Source organism: Dicentrarchus labrax, unplaced genomic scaffold (assembly GCF_905237075.1).
Source record: "Dicentrarchus labrax unplaced genomic scaffold, dlabrax2021, whole genome shotgun sequence".
NCBI classification, from domain to species: domain Eukaryota; kingdom Metazoa; phylum Chordata; class Actinopteri; family Moronidae; genus Dicentrarchus; species Dicentrarchus labrax.
In genome coordinates, this window is record NW_026136708.1 from 13795211 (window position 1) to 13818492 (window position 23282).

A 23282-nucleotide genomic window follows, 5' to 3' on the forward strand; every position below is an offset into this window, starting at 1 on the left:
ATATTCGTAATAAAAAGTTATAGGCAATATGATCTGCTGTTTTAGTCTTGAGGATGTATCACCACCCCCTCTCATCCAAGAGGCATTTTCACTTCTGACTAATAGGGACTTGGGGTCATTCATACTTTACTGCCAAGGGTTTTTGTGAGAAACTGTGAAAATAACTTAATGTGGAAAAATAGGTTTAACAGCGAAGAGCAGACGAAAACTTATATCTAGTTTCTTTCCTAGTTTATCTGACAAATTAAAGACGAGATAGATTTGAATTTTCTTCTCACTGTGCTTCTTCATTTAATTAAGGGAGAATAGTTCTCAGGTTGAGATGTTTAGATCAGTAATTCCTAACCAGGGGTACTTTGCACCCCTGACAGATTGTAGAATAAGATAATTAGTATTGAATAAATGCCATAAATAAGCTGAAAGTAGTGAATAAATTGGTGAAATAGGTAAAAGTAAATCAAGGGTTGAACTGTCTTCTTGATACACTGATGAGAGTTGCCCTGAAATCCCCAATTCAGCTGTAGAGGCCTTGAAATACTTGCAGTTCTTTTGTGCTCCACTTTCCCATTAAAAAAAACCACATCTGACTCTTCTTGTGTAAATCTTCATTTAAACAAGAGTCAGTCATTTGTGCTTCGAGGAGGCTGCTGCCCCCTCAACTCGCAGCTCATTTGTTCACTGGGAATAAATAAAGGTCCAATAAAATGTCTCATTACATGCAAGTACCATATTTATTAAAAACTGCATCTCCTTCTAGCTTGTGCTGACTGTGGGCCTTCTGGCCGTGGTCGTCTATCTCTACACCGTGGTGGCCTTCAACTTCTTCAGGAAGTTCTACAATAAGAGCGAGGATGAGGATGAACCCGACATGAAGTGTGACGACATGATGACAGTACGTCTGACCACTTCTGAAGTCTGTTAACTTATGAAAATGGCTTCCTTTTGAGGAAGTAAAAAAAGGCTGCAGCCCTGTGAGGTCAAATGTTTGGAGCTGAAAAAGATTCCTGAGGCTTTTATTTTGAGTGGTTGAACATTTTAGATTAACTGGCCTTCATCAGGATGTGTATGAATGCAGGAGGTGACTACTGGACCAAGTAAAGGTTTTTTTTTTTTTTTTTTGTGAACTTAAATATTTCATTTTCTGCACAATGCAGTCTTATTATATACATATTTTGCTCTTCAGGCTTTTGCTTTTTGTCTTCTAGCAATAGATGACACCAAATGTCCAGTTGCACACTGAATTCTCCGCCACAAAGTGCACTTGATTTATTCATTTTTTTGGTCTGAAATGAAGGAAGAAAATAAAATTTAGATTTTCCTTCCCTACCACAGAACAAAATACAGCTGCCTTCGATACTCTACTCATCATTTCAGCTTTAAACAAAATGTGAAATGACTAAAGCTCTAAGTAAGTTTCCCTTTTTTCTCTCCGCCAACAGTGCTATTTGTTCCACATGTACGTGGGTGTGAGAGCTGGAGGTGGTATTGGAGACGAGTTGGAGGACCCAGCTGGAGACCCCTATGAGCTGTACCGCATCCTGTTTGACATCACTTTCTTCTTCTTTGTCATTGTCATCCTGCTGGCCATCATTCAGGGTAAATCTTCACATGCTGTTTATTTTAGTAGATCTATAACACAGACTCACGTGTATTATCTCCACATACAGCAGCCGCGTCATGTTTTCATATCAGCCTGATAGATGTGTTAAGATCTGCTCAGTGCTATGACCAGCTTTTGCACCCTCCTTCAGGTTTGATCATTGATGCCTTTGGTGAGCTGAGAGACCAGCAGGAGCAGGTGAAGGAGGACATGGAGGTGAGAAAGTGTAGATTAAGAGGAAACAACTCCTTCAGTCATACACTGATGCATAGATGTGGAGGAAAATTGGTTGGTTTTCCCAGTTAGTACAGTTCGATAGGGTTGGTGTAAGGCTGGGCAATACAGTAAAAACAACATATTGCTATTATTTTGCAATTGCGATATGATTCACAATTAGTTGGAATGATCATTTTTACATCACAATTTAGATTTTCACCGAAAATACTGTTAAAATCATGAGGATATGAGATTTTTGGGGGTCTGCATCAAACAAACATGTTATCTTATCTGGGGAACAAGATTTGTAGGCCAGTGCCTCATTATGATGCTGTTTTGTCACACATTTTTACCTTAACATTTAAAAGTGAAAAGGAGTTAAAACTTCAACAGTAACTTTTGTTTGTCATTCATCAAGTTACAGTCCTGACTTTTTAAACTATTTTTTATTTTTTTATTTTAAAAAAATGATTTATCTTTGTGAGATTTGTGACACCACAGAAAATCAATCAACACGTCAGTTTCAGTGCAGCACGATTTACTGTCAGTCTTTGTAATTTCATTTGGGTCAAATGCAGCATGACAATCGCCAAAATTGTCCAATAATTAATACAACAATTGCTGTGATAATACACTAATGAAAACATAGTTCTGGAGATTATATTCCATTTGTGCTGCCAGAGCCTCCTAAATGTTACTGGAAGTGCTTGTAAGCTGACCAGCTGTGGTGTGTCTGTATCGAAATGTGAACATCCCCTCGTATTCTTCTTTCAGACCAAATGCTTCATCTGTGGCATTGGGAATGACTACTTTGACCGGACGCCTCACGGGTTTGAAACCCACACCTTACAAGAGCACAACCTAGCTAACTACCTGTGAGTGCAGCAACAAACACACCAAAAAAAAAAGACCAAAGTTTGAAGCATTTCTGATCTTTATCTAACTTTATGTCGTCCGGTGTGCAGGTTCTTCCTGATGTACCTGATTAACAAGGATGAGACTGAACACACGGGTCAGGTACGTGACAAGTTTCAGAATCTATATTTTAGCTTCAATTCATCATTTTCTTCTGTGAGATGCTGTATATAATGTATCTTATGTCTGATCAGTCTCAAGACAGCAAAGGAAGGTTACTGAAACTTCAGTAGGTTTTACTTGTGCAACATTTCAACCCACTTGTTATGTTGCATAAGTACAGCTTAGCAGGAGGAAGAAGCAATGCGTGGGTTCACTTTGACTTTTTTTTATATTAACTTGTTATTGTCGTGCACCTGAGCTTCCAGTTGTTTTTATTTGATGTGCACGCGGCGTTCTTATGTCACAAATTTCAGGAAAAGGACAACACAATTGACCTTTTAGTGTTTGTGCAGATAATAAAGAGCCTTTTTTGTCATTTGGTCATTTCAGATCAAATTTGCAACACGCAAGCTACGATTTGCATTATGAAATAATTTCCTGTTGACACGTTTCACTAATCAAAACAAATGCCATGCTTGTGACCCAGTCATGAGCATGTTATCGCTCCACAGGACTCGCACATGTATCTGTAGCTTCAACAATCTTTTATGAAAAGTAACGCTGAGATCCGTGTGGAAAAGGCTCCTGATTTCTATCATAGAAGAGTGCTTTTTTTGGGTCCAACAATGTTTTAGGAGTTCAATGCTAAATTGGTGGAGTACTCTTTAATGTTACAGGTTAAGTAGAGATGGTGCAACCAACCCAAGTGTAAAGTTTAGTCTGAAACGAGTTACAACGTACAGTTAGTGTTGACTTTGCATCTTTTCATTACTCTGAACCTCAAAGGACATGATCCTATTTTTAAGAAGGCTTAGCGGTACTCCCCATAGCCAGTAAACTCTTACTGTGTTAAATGAAATCATTATAAACAGATTAATTTGTTTCCCCTCCAGGAGTCCTTCGTGTGGAAGTTGTACCAGGAGAGATGCTGGGACTTCTACCCTACTGGAGACTGCTTCCGTAAGCAATATGAGGACCAGTTGGGTTAGAGAGGTCAGCCTCGTCTTGTGCCCCAAACACCCCTCTCTACTTTACTTTCCTTCTATCTGAAAGAGACGCTGAACTTGACTTCACCCTGTTAACAGAACCTGAACACTCGCTGGACTTTCTCTGCTGCCATGGTGTCAAAAAAGAAAAAGAAAAAATGTGAAGAAAAACAAAAACATTCATGTTGAATTCAGATATACAAAACATAATTTCAAGAAAATTATTTTAAAGACAAAACAACTGATTGGACATTTCGGGTTTGTGCATCCAAGTCCTCTTCCTCGTTACCGAAAATAGTCACTTTGCCACGACGCCTCTTTTATGCAAATTCTTCTTTTGATTCACATTGCCTTTTCACTTGCTTAACCCCAACCTGTTGCACAATTTGTTGTGTGTAGACATTTGATACATGTGAAGGGTTACAGCATGACAACTGAATGTCTGAATATGCACAATTTCTAGATTAACGCCAGGATGTTTGTGTCACTTACTACCAAACCAACCGAATGGATGTGTGCTGCTAGTATCGATTACTGTTGATCCAGTTCAACATTCAAATGACGTGAGAGTGAGACCTGATCTGCCTTTCAAATCTGTCAAAAGAAATGAAGAGTTACAGAAGATGGTTCTTCCAGGACCAGAGACGACTCACTTTAGGTGTTTATCAAGTGCCGACGTGCCTTATGAGAAACTATGCAAAAAAAAATTTAAAAAAAGAGAATCATTTTTGTTCCTCCCAACACGAGCAGTGCGTTCTAGTTCTGGATTAGTTATGAAGAGATTTAGCTTGAGCTAGTTTTGTGGCTTTTAAATACATAAAAAAAAAAGAGAGAAGACATTTGTTGTATAAAATCTAGATGATCCTTGTATAAATGTTGCTTAGTTTGGTTTTGTTTCGAAGCTGTGGTGTCCTGCCCGCCTGCACTTCTTTCCACAGTAGAAGAGCCCCAAAACAAAATGAAAAAAAACAAAAAACAACTTGGTTCAAGGATTTATTGACGACAAACTGCTATTGTATGGCCATTTATATGTATGTAGTAGCTTTGGTAAACCGCATTTCTTTTGATGAGGGGGAGGAAATGAATAAAGTAATTGACGCAATAAATCAAACGTGTTGTCCATCCCTTTTCGGCAGCTGAGGATCCCTCTGATGGCGACACTCCTGTGGTGTGTAACTTTCACAGTCTCACAAAGAACAGAGAATCATTTCTCTGAAACATGAAGTGCAGAGGGAACATCATGACACATTCTCACAAACGTTCGAGACGTACTGTCCCGTCTCTACACCTCTAAAGTAACTTGACCACCATTTTTTTAATAAGCAAAAAAAGTGGAGGCCAACCTGAAAGAAAACTATCGAGTCCTTTTTACGTCTGTCCAGCATGTAAACTTTGCAATCGGCTTTCAGGTCGAATGTTTCACAGTTCAGATTAAATTTTTAAAGGACGGAAGTTGAAGTAGGGAACTCAAAGTCCAGTTTCCATTATATAGAAGTCTTGTGTCTTTAATCAAGCCTTTCCTTGGTGGCTGATGGTCAGGAGATCATGCTGTCGAGCCAGTCCTCCAGGTCCTCCTCTGTCACTTCCTTCCTGACGGAAGCGGACTTGGGAGGTGTGACGTCTTTGTCTTTCACCTCCTCCATCTTCTCTCCAATCACCTCCAGTACCACCTCCTTCACTTCCTCACACGCTGCAGATTAAAAGAACACATGATGGGACATGATTTTGAACTTATTTGATATTTAGTGCTTAAATTCTTCAGTGCTAAGGTTTAATATCTCAAAAAGAAAATCAGCAAAGTTCCGTACAGATATAACAGTGGTATCAGTCTTCTCGTCTAACTCTCCACCAGAAACTTAATCAGCATATTCCCCAAAATGTCAAACTACTCCCTATGAGTTGGGAGGAAATGATAGAGGTCAAATAAAGCATGCTGAATATACTATACCTTTCTCTGGAACTGCACTCTCCTCGTCTGCGACACTCTCAGACTGGCTTCCTGAAACACCCAAGACTGGTTTCTGTAAACTGAGCAGCTGGTCCAGCTCTTCATTGACATCGTCCACCAGCGGCTCTGCAGCGCTCGAGGAAACCTGTGAGTCTGGGACCAATGCAGGTTTTGGAGCCGTGAGGACTTTCTGGTTGATGTTGAGTACTTTTAAAGCTGCAGGCGGAGGAGTCAACGTGGCTGTTTTGGGTATCTCCTGTTTAGGCGCGAGAGTCATAGACGGCAGCTCTACAGGTGTCGAGACCTGAAACGATTAGTGGAAAAATGACCTCAACGGGGCACTGAGATTCTAAACATTAAAAACATTAGCTAACAGCTTTGTTTAAGTGCAGTCAAACAGCCTACCTGAACCAGCTCGGCCTCCAGGTTGAGTCTCTGGTGGAGAGGCACTTGTTGGAGGCTCTGGGCGAGTGCTGGGAGGTCTACAAACACTGCAGACATCTAGAGAGGAAACAGGAAAATAAATGTAAAAAGCGGCTGTTTTTTGGATTTATCATAAACTTATAAAAGTAATACTCAGAATTTAGAGAATTAAGCATTGGGAGATCTGTTCTGTGTCCAGGGGCATGAAAACTGTCTGTCAAAACCTTGGCGCAACATGTTAAATCTTTTGTAATCATTGTAAGTAGCCTACTAGTGCAGGTCAGTACTCTTTTGTACTTTGCACACAAGTGAAACAAAACACTGTAGCTCTGACTGTACACAAGAAGTAGAAAGGGTTCAGGAACCGTTATATAACCTGACTGTATTTGATGCACTGCTTTGTTTCCACAACCGGAGACGAGTGCTGGAAGAGTGATGATGGCAAATTAAAAAGCTATCAATTTTAAGATGATAGAGGTATTTGTGTTAAAATCAGCAGTCACATCTTTGTATTCAGTATTAGGTTCTCTATTATTGTCACATTTTGTAGCCGGTTCCATTATTTGGTCCTAAATAGGCTTTATAAATATCCGACCTTTAAAGTACAGACATATAATAGTAGTGGACGCACCAACCGACAGACAGGTTGTGAGCCTTCACACCGGAAGGTTCAAATCAAGGTTTGCATTTTTGTTTCAGTGAATACATTTGATCTGGTTAGTTTTGGTTTCACATTTTAATTACGTAAGCGCACCAAGAGAACAATACATGACATACCTCCTGTCATCATCACCTATGTGACAACAACATGAGACTGTCAGCATGATGTCAATTCGATGGGTAGCTTTCTATCGCAGTTTGAATGAATGGAGGAAAATTCACTGGATTCACTTTGTCACTATTATTATTATTATAATAATAACAATAATAATAATAATAATCTTTTCCCAATACAAACAAGCTGAACCATGGTTCAATTTGATCTAGACCACCTCTTTTTGATTCAGCTGTTTGGGTCAGACCAAAAGTTTGGACCTATATCCTGTGAAAGGGCCCTACACTGCTGAGCATTTTCAGTCCAGTCGTGATGTCTGCTTGAAGGATCCATACAAAGTGTGTTAAACTGAAGATTGGGTGGAATATAGATTTACCTGACTGGCTGTAAATGAGTCCATCTCCCAGTCCTTTTCCTCTGAAAACCGGAATTGAGTGAAGGAATCTCCTGAGAAAGACACAGAAATACAGTTTGACATATTAACTGCTGCAGTCGACTCCCTGCAGGACTGCTGGGAACTGCAACCGTGTGTTTTAGTTCAGCTCAAAACAACACTTATCCTCTTATTACTTATCCGGTATTTCGAGCACAAAGACAACTCCAGGCTGTGTGTGACTGAACCAGCTGCAGTGCTCATGTAAGCCTAGCGAGTGGCTCTCACACCTAAAATGTCTGAAATGCTGAACCAGTGTTTCTCTGGAAAGCTGTCAATAGCTTTGTGTAAACTGTTGATCAGTACGAGAGCTAAAGCAGGGCGAGCATACGGCGCCACTTTGCTTCCAAAACATCAACTGGCAGAGGGCTCTTGTGACTACAAAGGCACTGAGACGGTATTATTAATAAGCACCAACGGCAGCAGTGCCACACACTCGGCGGACAGGTAAAGACATTTGTTCAGAGCTCTTAGCAGTTTTTATGAAGAAAACAAACAAATAAATAAACGAGAAAACTGTCCTGATGAAACTTGTGTTGTTTGTGTGAGGCGGAGAGGAGGAAGCACGCATGGGGAGTCGCAACACCGCATCCAATACGACCACTCCACGGAGGTCAGGAGTGAAGTACCACTGTTACAACTCCTCATGTTGTGGATGTGATTTTCATTTTGGGTGGAATAACAGGCTGGCTGTGAATAATTATAGATGAAGTGGAGAAAAGGTTATCTTTGTTCAAAACATAGAAGGAAGGAACACTTGAATGCTACATGACGCTAACAGTTAGCCAGCCTTTTGTTTGAGGCAATAAACGCTTTTGAAGGGAAAACGTCCGACATGCATTCTTTCCAAGAGTGAAGTTATGACATCACTACCACTGTAGACAGTGAGAGATTAGCGTAGCTTAGCATAAAGACTGGAAGCAGAAGGAACAAACTAGCCTCTTACCAGCACATCTAAAGATCACTAATTAACATACTGACTCTTGTTTGTTTGATATGCTTAGTAATGTAAACAATTTAAGGTATTTGGGGACTATTTCTTGGTGAGCAGCTGGGTGCAGCTACTTCCTACAGCACATAACTTCATCTAAAGCCACAAACAATTGTTTTTATTCCTCCTGTATATTGTATTATATATTATTATATATTTTCCTGCTATGGAAACAACCTTTAGGTACGTAATTAGCGACAGCAAACAAGACTGAAAGTGGACTGCTGGTAAACATCTGCTTCCTGGCTATAAATGAACGCAGAGAAACTTCTCAGCTAACAGCTGTGCCTTGTCTGTGAAACATGACTTTGTGTGAAAGGTGCAAGGTATTCCTGTGAGGTGTCATCTAGGAAAAAAAGGGACATAAAAGCCTGAGCTCAAAACAATGAATAAATAAATTGATTTACAGCACTGTAGTGAATTACTAACAGACACCCGGGGCAAAACATCCTTGAAAACAACAGAGGATTGAAAATTAGGACTGAAACTCAGAACAATTGGAAGTAGCTTTTTTTGTAAATTATTATTTTTTTTATTATATTGTAACCACAACATCCCAAGTCTCTACTGGTACCTGTCAAATGCCCCGAATATATTTTAATATTTTGTTTTTTCAGAGCTGTAGCTTATTTAGCGTATAACACTGAACATACGGTATTAAAGAGTCTCCTGTGGGCTCATACGATTCTTTCTGCTGCATTTGGTTTAAAACCAGAGCTGTTTTCAGTCAGGAAAGGAAAGCCTGACACTTCATCAGCACAAAGCCAGCCACAGAGGAAAATACTAACTCCTTAAATAACCAACACAGAGTACAACTGATGCAGAATTTAAGGAGGAGGATGTGTTACTCTCACTTGCTTAAATCAAAGCACACTGATGGTGAACAGTGTGACTTTTTTAAGGTGCAGAGAGTCACAAACAGAGCAGGCTGTGGTCAGTGTGTCACACACAGATGGAGGGTCAGCGGGAGACCTGACAGTCAGTCGCAGCCTCTCGTTTTGTTCATCGGCTCTCTGTAGATTATATAAACACACTCGGCCTTACAGGCGGGACGCTCAGCGCCATCTGCAGTTGTCCTTGATTGCTTGGATGTACGGGAAGTGAAGGGGATCAAGAAGGAGAGGCTACAGGGGGGCTTTTTGTCTGCGTGCCGAGTCCCTGCTGTCAAACAGGCAGAGAAAAGATGATTCATCAATAGAAGCATTATCGAGGTTACAATGACTGCGAGGCAGACGGATAAGAGAAGGGAATGGGGAATGTCAGCTTTATGTGACGGCCGAGGGGGTGGATGCCTTTATGTTGGGCCACACAGGTGTCTGATATCAGTAAGATCGACTGATTTTCACCCTCCGGGAACAACCTGGGCGTGTGAGACCTTGATCTGGTGGACGTAAAGTCGAAACCTTAAACCTAATTCACAAGACTACTGTTATCTTAAGCACATCAAACATGATTTGCTAACGATATTCTGAGCGCATCAAATTCAAATAAGAAACCAGGGAACCATTACTCAGTGACAAAGTCAAGAAAAATCCAATAAGGTGGAGACGATCCATTTCAGCTAACACGCTGCAGCCTGAAATGAAAGTCAAAAACATTATCACCTGCCTATTAGGTTAAATAAAACTAATTAAAGCGTAAAGCATTCATTTGCCAATATTTTTTGTTAACACACTCATTTGTTAACAGTTGGGATGCACTAATATGTGTATATATTTTAAAGTAGTGGTTTCTGATCTGTTTGGCTTGTGTCCTTTGAAACACAGGTTGCAATTTTGGGCAATTCAACCAACTTTCTCAGATTTTTTTATTTAAAGAGGTAAAATGATCCAGTATTCCACTAAAAACATAGATTAAAGAAAAGTTAGAAGCAATAAAGATTTGTTAAAGGCCCAGATTTGGTGCCATCTAGTGGTGGAGTTCCAGATTGCAACCATTTGAATACAGCTCAGCCTGCCAAGCATGTGGGAGAAACTACGGCGGCAGTGAAAAGCACGAAAGGCCCCCCATCGACAACCAGGTTTGGTTTGTCCTCTCTGGGTTACTGTAGAAACATGGTGGTTCAACATGGCGGACTCCCTGGAAGGCGACACAACAAAAACATACAGATTCCTATATTCAGGTGATTATACACTAATGAAAACATACCTATGCATATTATATTCCATTTCCAGATCCTCCTAAATGTTACACACTGGACCTTTAAATAAATTAGAGTTATAAATGTTTGACTATAATATTTGATTATTTATAATCATTTAATTTCACAGTTGATGTATTGTGGTCAGATTTATATTCTTCTCAAATATCAATGTCAGTATCAGCCTACAAATAATCCCGTTCTTCCTGGGCTCTAATGGAAACAGAGAATGATGCATTAAAGAGTCACTTTGTCGTGTAGGTCATAATTTGTGATTCATCATGAAGTGCAGGAAAACCGGTATAATCATGTCATTCAAATGTTATTATGTCCTCTCCAGTGTTAATGGAAAAGCTCCAGGATTTAGCGCGCGACTCCCCCCCCCCCCCGGGGGGTGCCTCGGTTCGTTCCTCTCGTTTTGTTGTTGTTGACGGATCTAAACTGAACAACTGTGTTAAAAAGATAAATCTGCACTGAGCTGAAATTACCCTTTAACAGTGGCTGCAGCGAAATACCCTCGCCTCTCACTCTCATGTTCACTCTTTTTTTTTTTTTTTCCGGCTCCTGCTCCTCTCTGTTTAATATCTTCCCAGACCCTAATCCTCCTCCTCCCTCCTCCTCCTCCTCCTCCTCCCCGCTCTGTCTCCGTCAGTCGGTCTCCAACACACAGAACTGCTGACACCAGTGAACTGCCTCCCTCCTACACCTCAGAGCCCAATGCCATCCTGATCTGTGTCCATGGAAATACCATCCCAGGTAGTTCGGAGGCGCTGACACAACCATGGCAACAGCTGCCAGTGAGGATGAGAAAAACTTGTGTCAAACCTCCAGAAGACAGAAAAGAGAGAGGGCTGGAGGAGGAGGAGGGGTGTGTGTGTGTGTGTGTGTGTGTGTGTGTGTGTGTGTGTGTGTGTGTGTGTGTGTGTGTGAAGAAGAAGAAGAAAGAGGAGTGAGTGAAGAAAAATGAAAGAGCAAAGCAGACTCTTCATTCCTGCTCGTCCAAACAGATCTCAGAGACTTAAATCCCCTCTCTGCTCTTGGCTGACACTGTTTTAAGTGCGTAGCTAGACTTGTAGCCTCAGACGTCTCAGCCAGCTGTGTGAAAAACAGGCCGTGGTTTTCGATATGCATTTGAATCAAACCACTCCACTAAATTAACCCTAGTGCTTTGGCTCAGTTCACGCAGAGGATCCAAATATCTCGGTGGGATCTGAGTAGCCGTAAACGTTTTACATCCATCAGAGTTGTTGGAAGTTATTTATTCCGTGTTTTGAACAATGGCGCTTGTGTGATGTTATACTGTGTTGAATTAAATGAACTAAATGTTCAGTCTCCTCGCTGGTTGTTTCCGACACATACGTAGTATTATAGTAGTATTTGTTACATTTCAGCTGTTCCGCTTTATCTGTAGATGTTTAACAGATTATCTATAATTATATGTTCCTCACCAAACCTTAACAACAGTAGCGTAAAATCAGAAAACGGTTGTTGAATCTCAACTAATAAACTGTTGAAATGTTACAAATACTTCATTAACTATCTGTAGGTGGATTTTCCAAATAAAATGTCATCTTTTGATTGTAGTAAAAAGACCAAAAGATGCAGCCTCTTCAATGTAACGATTTGCAGCTTTTCTTTATATTGTTGTAAATTGAATATCTTTGGGTTGAATAAAACATTTGAATTGCATTTTTTATTTTATATATTATATATATATTTGTATTTATTATGTATTCCAACCTTCCATAGACCAAATGATTAATTGATGAAATAATCAGCAGATTAATAAATAATGAAAATGTGTCTGGGTAATAGGACTGTCAACCAGGTCATGTTCCTCTATCTCTAGATTGATCTTCGTGTCAGCTACGGGCACAATTTATGATTATAGTCTTTATCGATTAAAGGACCCATTTTGATGAAGAAATGAGCGCCACCGTTACAGGCGATACCAGAACTATGTGCTCCTGCATTTAAAAAAAACATACATGATTGCTCTGTTATCAGCTACAGGATTCACATTAGCTAATGACATGTTTAGTACAAGATAGACAACTTTTGACTGCTGTTAGTGAGCTAGATAATGTTATTTAAATGAAATTAGTAGTTCCAATAGTTTACTCCATATTGTAAATGATCAAATAAAAATGAAAGCAGTTTATGCAGGGGCATCCATCGATTAATAACGTCATGTATAAAATGAGAATGAGAAAACTTTATTTGCCTGTTTTGTCCAAAAGATATTCAATTCACAATGATTTAAAATAAAACATATTAGCACCTATTACAGAAACTATTAGCACTGAACTTGAATGAATGATTAAACATATACTGAAATGATCTGTCCATCGACTAATCTATTCAGTTTGAGCAAGAATGTCAGCATCACTGACTGAAAGATCCACCACTACACACGACCTGCAGTTATGTGTTTATCGTTCATCAAGTTCACCTGGAAACGATCAAATTAACTTTGGAAACTGTTCCCGTCCAGTGTAGGAATTCTGTTAAATATTACTGCAATAACTATAACAACGCCTGCCAGTAAAGCTCCTGACCCGTAAACAACTGATTAAAGATCAATTCATAGTTCAAATGATTGTCTAAGTGCGTCAGTTGGGCCGGTAAACCTCTGTGAGTTATTCCACAGTGAATAAACACTGCATTACTCATGCTGTGCGCTAAGTGGCTCGGCTGGCATTGTGTAACTTCTGTATAATGTGGTATCCTGTCTCTTGACATCTTGCTGGCTGAACCCCATTTTAACAAATGTGGCTTTTTGCTTGCGACCCCAGCTTCACCGAGCTATCTATGGCTCGCTAATGCCGATGTCCCGCTCTCATCTTTTATATTTGGGATGTGTTGTGGCCTCGCTGCTGCCTCTCTGTTCCGCTCTGCTCTTTTCCTGCTTCACTCGAACTCCACTCTGCTCTCACCCCGCCGCTGTTCATCTTCACCCCTCTCTCCCCTCGTTCTGCTCAGTGAGACTGTTGAACACCGAGTCAAGAAGAAGATAAGACACGCTGGATCTGCATCTGTGAATATGGTGACGGAGCGAGGAAATGCATGTAAACTGATGAGAACCTACGTGTCTCCTTATTAATGGCAAATTGGCAATTCACCCAATGGTAGCATTAATGCCAACATTAATACTTCTAATATACTCGATATGAGTCACGCATACGAGCTGAAACATGATCGATTGGTTTCCATAAATACTGGTTCAAGCTTCTTTGATATCAGAATTTGCTTTTGTCTGTTTTAAAGCATTTTAAAATTGAATATCTGTGGGGTTTTGACCAAACAAGCAATATGAAGAAATTTTTGGCATCCGACAAACTGTGATGGGGAAATTTTAACTAGTGTAAACTAATCGGCAGATTAATCAATAGTGAAATCAATCTTTAGTTGCAGCCCAATCCTGTATCTTGCGAAAATTTCTAAAAGAACGTACAATTTAACACCCATACACACAGCTCTGTGGGGGTTCTCAAAGTATTGTTCAAACCCCTGAAAGTATTTTAAATCTTGGTCAGGATGCCAATGTTTTTAAAGGTAATGTCAGGATTCTATTTTATATGTATATAAAAAGATGACCATTGGGAAATCTTGGGTTTTAATAGTTTACACACTCCTGAACCACTGCAATGGAGGAATTATTATTCCTTCAAACTTATAATACAGAAAGGTAGCTGCAACAATTAGTTGTTTAATTTGATTAGATGAACAATTAAATATTAATCTGCAACTAATAATCGTTTAAAGAGGTTTGTTTGGTACAGACCTCAACAAATGTCACATCATCATGACGTTAATAGTTTCTTTTCAGGGAAAATGAAAATACTGATGCTAAAATGATCATTCCCAATATGATTTTATTTTTACCATATCATGCAGCCCTATTAGATCTTCTTTTATATGTTCTTTATCGAATTAGATAGTCCTTTTTTATTTCTGAGATAGGGAATAAACTGTGCACAACAATGCATATTGCGGGAAGCCAAAAAGCTGCTGCACCTCTGATTTTGTTTTGTTGGTTGGATAAATCAAGACTTTTGATGAGGTCAGCTAGGACTTTGTAGGCTAGGATAGTGTGATGGGCATTTTTTTTATTGTTTTGATGTTTTATAGACCGACTGATTAATCGAGAAAAGGTTCACAAAGTTGGAGCCTCAGTTAGAGAAGTATAAAGCTTGAAGACAACTCGCATGCGGACTGTACTGCCCAATACGGGACTGCAACTCTGCACCTTCAATACTGAACTAATGTTTGGTTGCATATACATACAGTCCTAAAAGTATCGTGGGTTTTTGTGTCCCTGCAGAAACTCTCTCGTCCTGTTTGCCAGAGCATGACGCTGTTGCCACGTAGGTAGCAGTGCAGACAGAGTCACACACACACACACACACACACACAAACATTACAAATGCACACCCATGTTGACTGGGCCACACCTTCAGTAAGCTTGCTGCGTGGACCCAGTCCACTCGCTGCATTAACCTTGATTAGCCTTCTTTCTTGGAGCGGTGAATAGAAACAGGAGGGACATGTAAGGAGCAACAGTGCCGCTGCTCAGTCTCCACTAACACCTGTGGTGAAATGTTGACATTTTATCTGACTGGAAGAGGAATACACACATTCCCCGCTCCCCCTTTATCCTCCATCTGCCAGTAGAGTAATGGTGTGTGATCAGTGAATGATTACTTCTCTTTTAAACTGGCTGTCGTGGCAGATCCTCACTTGATAAGAGAGAGGAGACGGAGAAAGGCGGCTCATAGAAAACCGAAGAGCGATCGAGTGTTATTACTATCGTGACAAAGCCCATCTGATGGGTTTTTGGTCGCGCTAAGAGGGGGGACAGGATGGAAAATGTTAGAAAAGGGGTGAAGGGGAAGATAAGAGAAGAAAAGATGGAAGGAATGAAGCAAGAAAGGGGAAAAAATAGATACACAGACTTGCAACATGCAGGAAAGATTGTTCAGCTTCTTGTTGCGATCTGTGTAGCCAATCCTCTTTCGGAGAGTTACAGTACCTCCAGCATGCTCCCTGTCACGCCTTTTTAACCAAACCAATTAGCCTAACACGACACGCCGCTGAAACCCACTACGCGTCGATAAATCACTGTCTGCGCTAATTGCAATTAAAATCCAGAGTAAACCAGGCGAGACAATAAAGCGGGCTGAAGCTATTTACTCTTAACTTTTAATGGTGATTGTGTGAGGCTGTTTCTGTCAAAGTCATATCAGGCGAGCTCCAATTCGCTCGAGGCCTCCTTCTCATTAGGCATCGGTTTTATTGGGGTGCAGCTTGTTTGGAGGCAAGAGGCTGCAGCTCAGGCTCTACCTACCTGGGATCTAATCAATCATATTGAAGCAGGTGATACAGATGCCCAGTGTAATTTTACAATTAAGCTTTTTGCTGGACGTTATTAGCTAACAATAGGTGTTGTTTTTCATGTTTTATATGAATTTAAGGACGGCTGAGATCAATAGTGTCAAAAAAAAAAGGTGTATTTATTCATCCTGCTAGTGAAGAAATACGCAGTACTGTAATCAATGTCAGTGTCACTTCATACGACTTTCATATGATGATAGACGACTCTGCACAGAGAATAATTTGCAACTAAGAGTAATCCAATATTACTGTAAGCCTGCATCTTAAGGAAATATAAAGTTATATTAAAAAAAGGATGTTACAGACATAAGGCACACAAGCCATAAATCCACAGTTAAATATATATTTATAATCATGTAATTTTCAGTGCGATGCTATGCGAAGCTAAGGGGTTGTAATGTGTATTTTGGCTACATAACTATATCTCTGAATCAAATGAATCTCATATTTGCTCTTTTGAAATTGACTCTCTGTTATAAAAAGTAGTGATGTATAAATTTGGCTGCTCTTACTTGAGCTTAAAAATCACTTGTCACATCTTGATTACACTCATCTTGTTATGCAACTTTTAAAAGCAACTGCCTGCACCAGTGATGACTTACTGTAGATGTGCTGTAGATAAAGGGGGTGAATACTTGTGCGGTCAATGATTTTTGTGTTTTATATGTACAGAGATTTGTCTGCACTTTTTAACATTAGTTAAACCAACCACAAGGAGTGTTTAACTGCTTAAGAAATTGTCTCAATTTAATACTAATGCCTTTGTATGACCTACATAAACAAACAGCACCATCAGTCAGAAGATTAACTATTTCTATTTAGTTATTCTGAATGGCTGCCACTGGGTCGGATTCGGATTCTCCCTGAAATCAATGAAACAAAGTGGTGGAAACACTACTGCTTTCGTCCACAGGGACCGACAGAATCAACACGATATGAACCTGATGGTGGCACTACATAGAAAGCGATTTAGTAGTTGTTGACATATTTCCCTTAATACCATAAATGTCAACCTCATGGTGGCGCTAGAGTAAAAATCAGGGGATCGCCAAAGACTTCAGGATTCATCTTCTGGAGATCAAAAATGTTTATGAATGCTCCCCAGAGACACAGTGCCAGCATTGCTAAAAATGATGACATCTACTGTGATTAAATGCTGTAAATAAACAAACTTCATCAACCGAAAACGTCTGACTGCCAGTCTGGTGCATCATAACAAAAGGTATTAAAATACTTTCACTCTCTAGTGATTTGGACAGCTGTTGGGCATTTAACAAACCCGACATGACAACAGTGACAAGTAAATTAAGTCCGACCCAGACTCTGACACTGGGGAGGATGAAGACATGGCGGGTTCAGGCGGGGACAGAAGCAGCATGAATCAGGAAAAAAGCGAGTTTGTAGCAACTTAATTTGTAAGGTTATACATCATCCATTGTATCGATAATTAAAGTTATTTATTCCGTGTTTTGAGCAACGAGACTTGTGTGATGTTACACTTTGTTGAAGTAAATTAAACGTTCAGTGTCCTTGCTGGTTGTTCCAACACATTCAGAATCATTACCATCATTACCACATTTTCCATTCGCATTTAACATGCCGCTGATAAAATACAGATATATATGTATTAACAGCTAGTCAAATATTGGCTTTAACTAACAAACAACTACTCCGTAAACGGCTGGGAAAATCTTACACTGGGGGCAGCCCTACTTCCTTTAGATGAAAAAACAAAACATAAGCTGTTCTCTTCATGCTGTCTAACATTGTCTAGCTCTAGACTAACAAACAGACAACGGGCTACACAGAAGGCAAATCAGGTGAGAAGGGGTGTGTGCTTCAGGCTCACACGTAGCCTTCCAGCATTGGTCCCCTGCGGAGGAAATAACCATCAGTCTGAGAGTGCTGGGACATCTGGGTCCCTCATTATAAAGATGTAAGGAGCCTCAGCTATTAAGTTAGCCAAGTAGAAGAATAAACAGCTAAAACTGATCAACACTGAGCTAAAAATGGATCAACAGAATGAAACAAGCGGGCTACAATGAACTGTCTGAACCGATCCATCAGGAACATACAGAACATTTTAGTTGTTAAGCTGATTTATTCACCTTGCAACAGTAAAAACAGAAAGTTGAGGAAATACTGACAAATGGATGTATTTTATTTGTTAAATTGATGGAAAAAAGGAATTTTTTTTTCTCACAAGCAAAGCAACGGCAGTTTTTTTTCTCTTTGGAAAAAGGCTGTAATGTCCACAGGAAGATAAGAACAATGCACCCACTGGAAGCTAAATAAAGACCTGTGGATTGCCTTAAATAAGCACCAAACTGCCAGAAAGCATGGACATTTCAATTCTTTGAAGACTTCAGCGGATGAAATGTGACAGACACCACAGCACTACAATCCAAACATGAAATCCAGAGCAGCCACGCCAGTTGATCTATTCACTCCAGAAATCCAGAGTTCCTCTGTTCTTGTAGTAAATTCACCAGAAAACACTCATACCTGTCTGAGTCTGACTGAAACATGATGCAGCAGTCTCAAAGACACAAAACACACACCACCACCTGCACTCTGTAGAGACACACTTACAGTACAAGATAAAAACACTTTGTAGGATCATTCAATGTTCTCGTGGCTACACAAACACAGTGTGTAGGATTACTTTTCACCGGTAAGATGTCTTTGTAGTGAATGAACACAATATTGTGCCAAGCCTTCAGTCTTCTACTATGTTTTTTGATAATGAGCTGTATTAAACACTTTAAGAAAACTCCAATCGAAGAAAATTATGATTTGTCCTACATACATTATCAATAACCAGAGACACATACTAAATGCTGCACCTATATCTCACTAATTGCCTAACAGATGCGATTTGAAGACCACAAATAGAAGACATCAATGGATAGGGTAAAATCTATTCAGCGCTATTATGTGAGGAACCATTTTATCTGGATTCATGAAGCATTGGGTGCACCACGGGTTATTGACAAGTTTATCTACACACCCACAAAGCGCAAGCAGACACTGGGGTCAAAAGGTCTGCGTCAAATAATGAATGTCAATAATCAAAAAGGTGTCCATTTTTTCTTTAAAATAGTCATTTTGTAAATGGCAAACAAAACAGGAGGAGATCGATAGATTTAAGTGGCTACCGGTTTCCATTAGAGGATCCTTTTCCTTGAGAATGTCTCGGCGAGGTGCTGTCAGGCACAAATTGCCCACAGTTAAGTGTGCTTGAGTTTCAGTGGAGCTTTTAATGATTCTCGTTCATCTTGGTTCCCCCCAAATTGCAGACGGAGGTCACATTCAAAGACAGCCTCTTTGGACGAGCGAGAATACACGAAACGTGAGTAATGAGGAAGAAAGCCAATCTGTCTATCAAATTCTATTGATCCCTTACAACAAAAACCATCTCAGAAAATATCTCGGTTTCATGGTATAAAGGCATGTGGTATTACACAGTCAATATTATTATTATCATCGGCTGCAATGATCCTTAAAGGAATGAGAACAGAAGGTTTTTTTGGTTGAACCAACCCAAAATATTACATCCTATTTTTTTAACATTAATATGAAATAAAAGTAGAATTCAATATCCTAGATAAGCACATTTACATGATAATCTAACTATCAAGTTCTATACCACAGTACATTATGGTATCGGTATACCGCTGCAACTCTAAATGCAACTTGAAGCAAAGGTCATCTTGGTTTGCTAATAACAGCAATGGCTGTTGACAGAGAATTGGGTGGTTTGGTGTTTGTTTAAATAAAGACCACTGACTAGTGACAAATGTTGCTTTTGGTTGGTCCCAGCTAATGAGCAGTCTGAGTTGATATAAAATGCAAAAATGTTCAGGCAGGAGGAGGATGACAACCAGAGGCTTTTGGAAGCTATGCACCTGGTGGAAAGCTTCATATGCCATTATTATCAACACTGCTATTGTTATTTACCACAAGGCAAGCAACAGTGTGGGAGGTGTGAAGCACACAGAGCAATTATCTTTAATTGAGGTAGAGAATCACACCATTAAATGACTCATTTCTCTCTAAACCGCACTCTTTTTAAATAATTGGCTCAGCTTTTGAGAATTAAAGGTTATTTGACAATGTAGCTCTGACACAATTATGTATCGTGTCAATAAAAAACGATAGTCAACCCTCAATATCAATATTTAGACAGCTTTAAATGTTATGTACAGATAAGAGTAACTTTGATTCCAATCATACATTAGGTTACAGGGTTTGGGGGGGGGGATGGTCAGCTATTTTGTAATGGCCAAATCCAATATAGTGCAGTGTTTGTCAGTGGCTGTTCCACAACCAGGTGGAGGCCAGATTGCTCCTCCTGTATCTGATGCTAAAAAAAATGAGAAAGAAAGCTTCTATCACTCCTTCTTCCTTCCTTTCTCGCTTTTGAAAATCACAACTAAACTAAAACAATAAATAAAAGGCAAATTACATTTCAACTGCAAAATCAGTCTTCCAGACTTTTTTAATGCATTAATAAATACAGGCCATAATTAACGGCTACTGTATTCTTCTCCCATCAATCGCCTAAGACTACCTTAACCTCCGTTCAGAATAACAGTGGTGGTTAACAGCAGCCTAACACAGTGCTGGTGTCACAGGGGTCAACTGTGTAGGTGGATGTGCCCAGTCTACGGAAATTGAGCAATCACCGTATATCTGTGTGCCTCATTACATGAACTCCCTGAGGGATACATTAGACATGCCTCATATCCTTTGTATTGCATTCTACTGATAATCAATAGCTAGCCTGCGGCCACGGGAACATGCATGATATATTCACATAAAAGAGAAACGGTTTTAAAGAAAAGCACAGGAGCTGGTCTACTCAACCAGTTCAATCACACTGAGTGAGGATGAAACAGCAGTCATCCTTTCATGACGCTCAGGCAAGGTGTGAATTTTTTGAAGGAGCCAGAAAGATGGTGGTGCTTCAATGGCTCCTACTGTAGGCTGATGGGGTGGGAAGATGATTAGGTATGGCCGCTAAATCCTCCATTAACTGAATAATGCGGCGTCAACAAAGCCAATACCTTTGTTGTGGCGAAAAGACAGATTTTATTCATGCAGAACGTTTTACAATGGACAAAATGACATCATTTTGTAGGTAAAAGTGCATTAAAGCAGGTACAGTGTGTAACATTTAGGAGGAACTATTGGCAGAAACTAAATATAATATTTATATACAATTCATTCATTATAATATTTATATTATATTATATATATTTAATATTTTTGGATTCAGCCATGTTGAACTACCATGTTTCTACAGTAGCCTAGAATGGCCAAACCAAACACTGACTCTAGACAGGGCCTTTCACGTATTTCGCAAGTTTCGTGGCCACCATAGTTTCTCCAACACACTTAAAAGGCTGAGCTGTATGCAGTCATCACCAGATGCCACTAAATCTTACACACTGGTCCTTTAAATTCAAAGAGCTAATTTTCTATTTTAGTGTTTGAGGAGATTAAAATATTGATATTTGCTTAATTTATTTTCCTAAACAAAATACAAAGACTGTTTTGTTATGTGATTTAATTAAATTAGCAGCATTAATTCATGGAATCAGTGTGGTGGCATATGGAACAAACACAGAGCAGCACATTTACCTTCACAACTAATGCACTGGAAGCAATACATTTTACTTTCCTGTTTGTATTTTAATTCACTAAAATCAATGGCGTAAGCCCTGTAGCATCATGCTTTACTAGCTGGGGCATTTTTCAATGTTGTGCAGTGAGAAAATGTATGGGTTTAGTTTTAATTATTTTTGAGAGATATTATTTCTATATCCTTGATTTGGATCCTCCATGATGCTGACAATACTCTAAAAAGATATACTCAAATTCACATGCCAACTTATCAATTAGAAGGCAGATGGTGGAGAATGCTGAGAAACCTAAATATTGCTCTAAATATTAAATAAACTTAAGCTAATATGTATTCCAAAACCACCATCATTTCTGCTCACCTGTACGAGGCTTCATGTCATTTCGTGTATTAGGTATTACGTAACGTATATTAAGTGTGGTGGTGAATGCTGCTGAGATATTATACACGTGACAATGTGGTAGTCTCACAGCAGTCACCGAGCTGTCTGCCTACAGATGTGAAGAGCTGCTCGTGAATCTAACAAGCAGAAAATTGTTTTATTTAAACTGTTGGGCCTTATAATGCTGCCTCGTCTTCAGTGCGCATGTTGATAATTGTCTGGGGCCATTAAAGTGCTATTATCTTTAACTAGCCTCTTGTCAAAAATAGATCAATCTCTTGCTTCTGATGTTTTCATGTTTCTCCTCATCCTCATAATGATATGTATAGTTCTGGAACTGATGTGTGTTAGTGTTATTAGTGTTATAGTGTTATTTATATCCATTTATAATTTGAACTATTTTGATAGTCGCAACAGATGTGAAATATATAATTTTGGTATCATTTTCGAGTAAATAAATCTTTAAAAAGTGTTAACTACTGAATATGTTAATTATTATGCATAATTAAGGCTATGGCCGCTTTCAGTGACAGGTGGGTGCCCTAAAAGGCAGCTGTTTTCAGTAACCAGGCTTTATTCAGCCTGCCTCAGCTACACCCACGTTCCACGTCTTTGGCCATTTTTGGATCAGCCGGCAGAGTCAGAACTGCCAAGAAGGCGACAGCCAGAGCCGACCACACTAAGCTTTTCCACAGCTCTTCAGAAACCTATGGGTAACATCACAGAGACTACGTCCATGTCTATGGTCATATAACACAGCAGATATCCTTTCAGACATCCCCTCAATGCAATACCTTTCCTGTCTGCTTTCCACTAACATAATTTACATTTCATGCAATGAGAAAATGTATTTCTCAACTTATGAAAATCTGATTTATGTGTTCTCCCTCTATAGTTAAATCTACAGAAAGAAGCTTATCTGAACAGGGAAGGACACACGAAAAGCACACACTGAAAATAACTAACGATAAGGCCAGTAGAGGCAGTTGAGATTTACTGGGAAACTGAAAGCAGTTTAACAACTCCACCAACCACTACCGTCTGCTTCTACAGTCGCTCACCCCGCTCTAAAGAAGGTGCATGATCAAACACATTGGGGGATTAACTAAGTCACCATGAAGTGGGACACGTGAGGCTGTTTGAGGAGCCGGCAGTTGTGTGAATGCATTTCCTCTCTGATGAAGACATACAGCTGTAAGCATTGAAGATGCAAAGGCAAACAACCGGTCCTTTCCAACTGCTGATGACACCCGCATCGACTCCTCCTCCGGCTCCTCCCCCCTCTGCTTCATCCTACTCCTCCACCTCCTCACCTCTTCTTCCCTCCTCT

General features: G+C 39.7%; 2 protein-coding genes across 6 annotated transcripts in view; one reads left to right on the plus strand and one right to left on the minus strand.

Annotated features, from left to right (window-relative positions):
• ryr3 (ryanodine receptor 3) overlaps positions 1 to 4930 on the plus strand; it is a 111578-nt gene extending 106648 nt beyond the window's left edge. For all 5 annotated transcript variants that reach the window (XM_051409995.1, XM_051409997.1, XM_051409996.1 and 2 more), the window contains 6 exons: positions 758 to 892; positions 1440 to 1596; positions 1752 to 1816; positions 2591 to 2691; positions 2782 to 2833; positions 3727 to 4930. In XM_051409995.1, the coding sequence (XP_051265955.1) occupies positions 758 to 892; positions 1440 to 1596; positions 1752 to 1816; positions 2591 to 2691; positions 2782 to 2833; positions 3727 to 3822 (606 nt within the window). In that variant the 3' untranslated portion in view covers positions 3823 to 4930. The remainder of the gene's footprint in view (positions 1 to 757; positions 893 to 1439; positions 1597 to 1751; positions 1817 to 2590; positions 2692 to 2781; positions 2834 to 3726) is intronic.
• Positions 4800 to 23282, minus strand: part of aven (apoptosis, caspase activation inhibitor) — a 31559-nt gene continuing 13076 nt past the window's right edge. The window contains exons 3-6 of the mRNA XM_051410004.1: positions 7342 to 7412; positions 6173 to 6268; positions 5768 to 6071; positions 4800 to 5509 (exon numbers count right to left, since the gene is read on the minus strand). Coding sequence (XP_051265964.1) covers positions 5355 to 5509; positions 5768 to 6071; positions 6173 to 6268; positions 7342 to 7412 — 626 coding nt within the window. The 3' untranslated portion in view covers positions 4800 to 5354. The remainder of the gene's footprint in view (positions 5510 to 5767; positions 6072 to 6172; positions 6269 to 7341; positions 7413 to 23282) is intronic.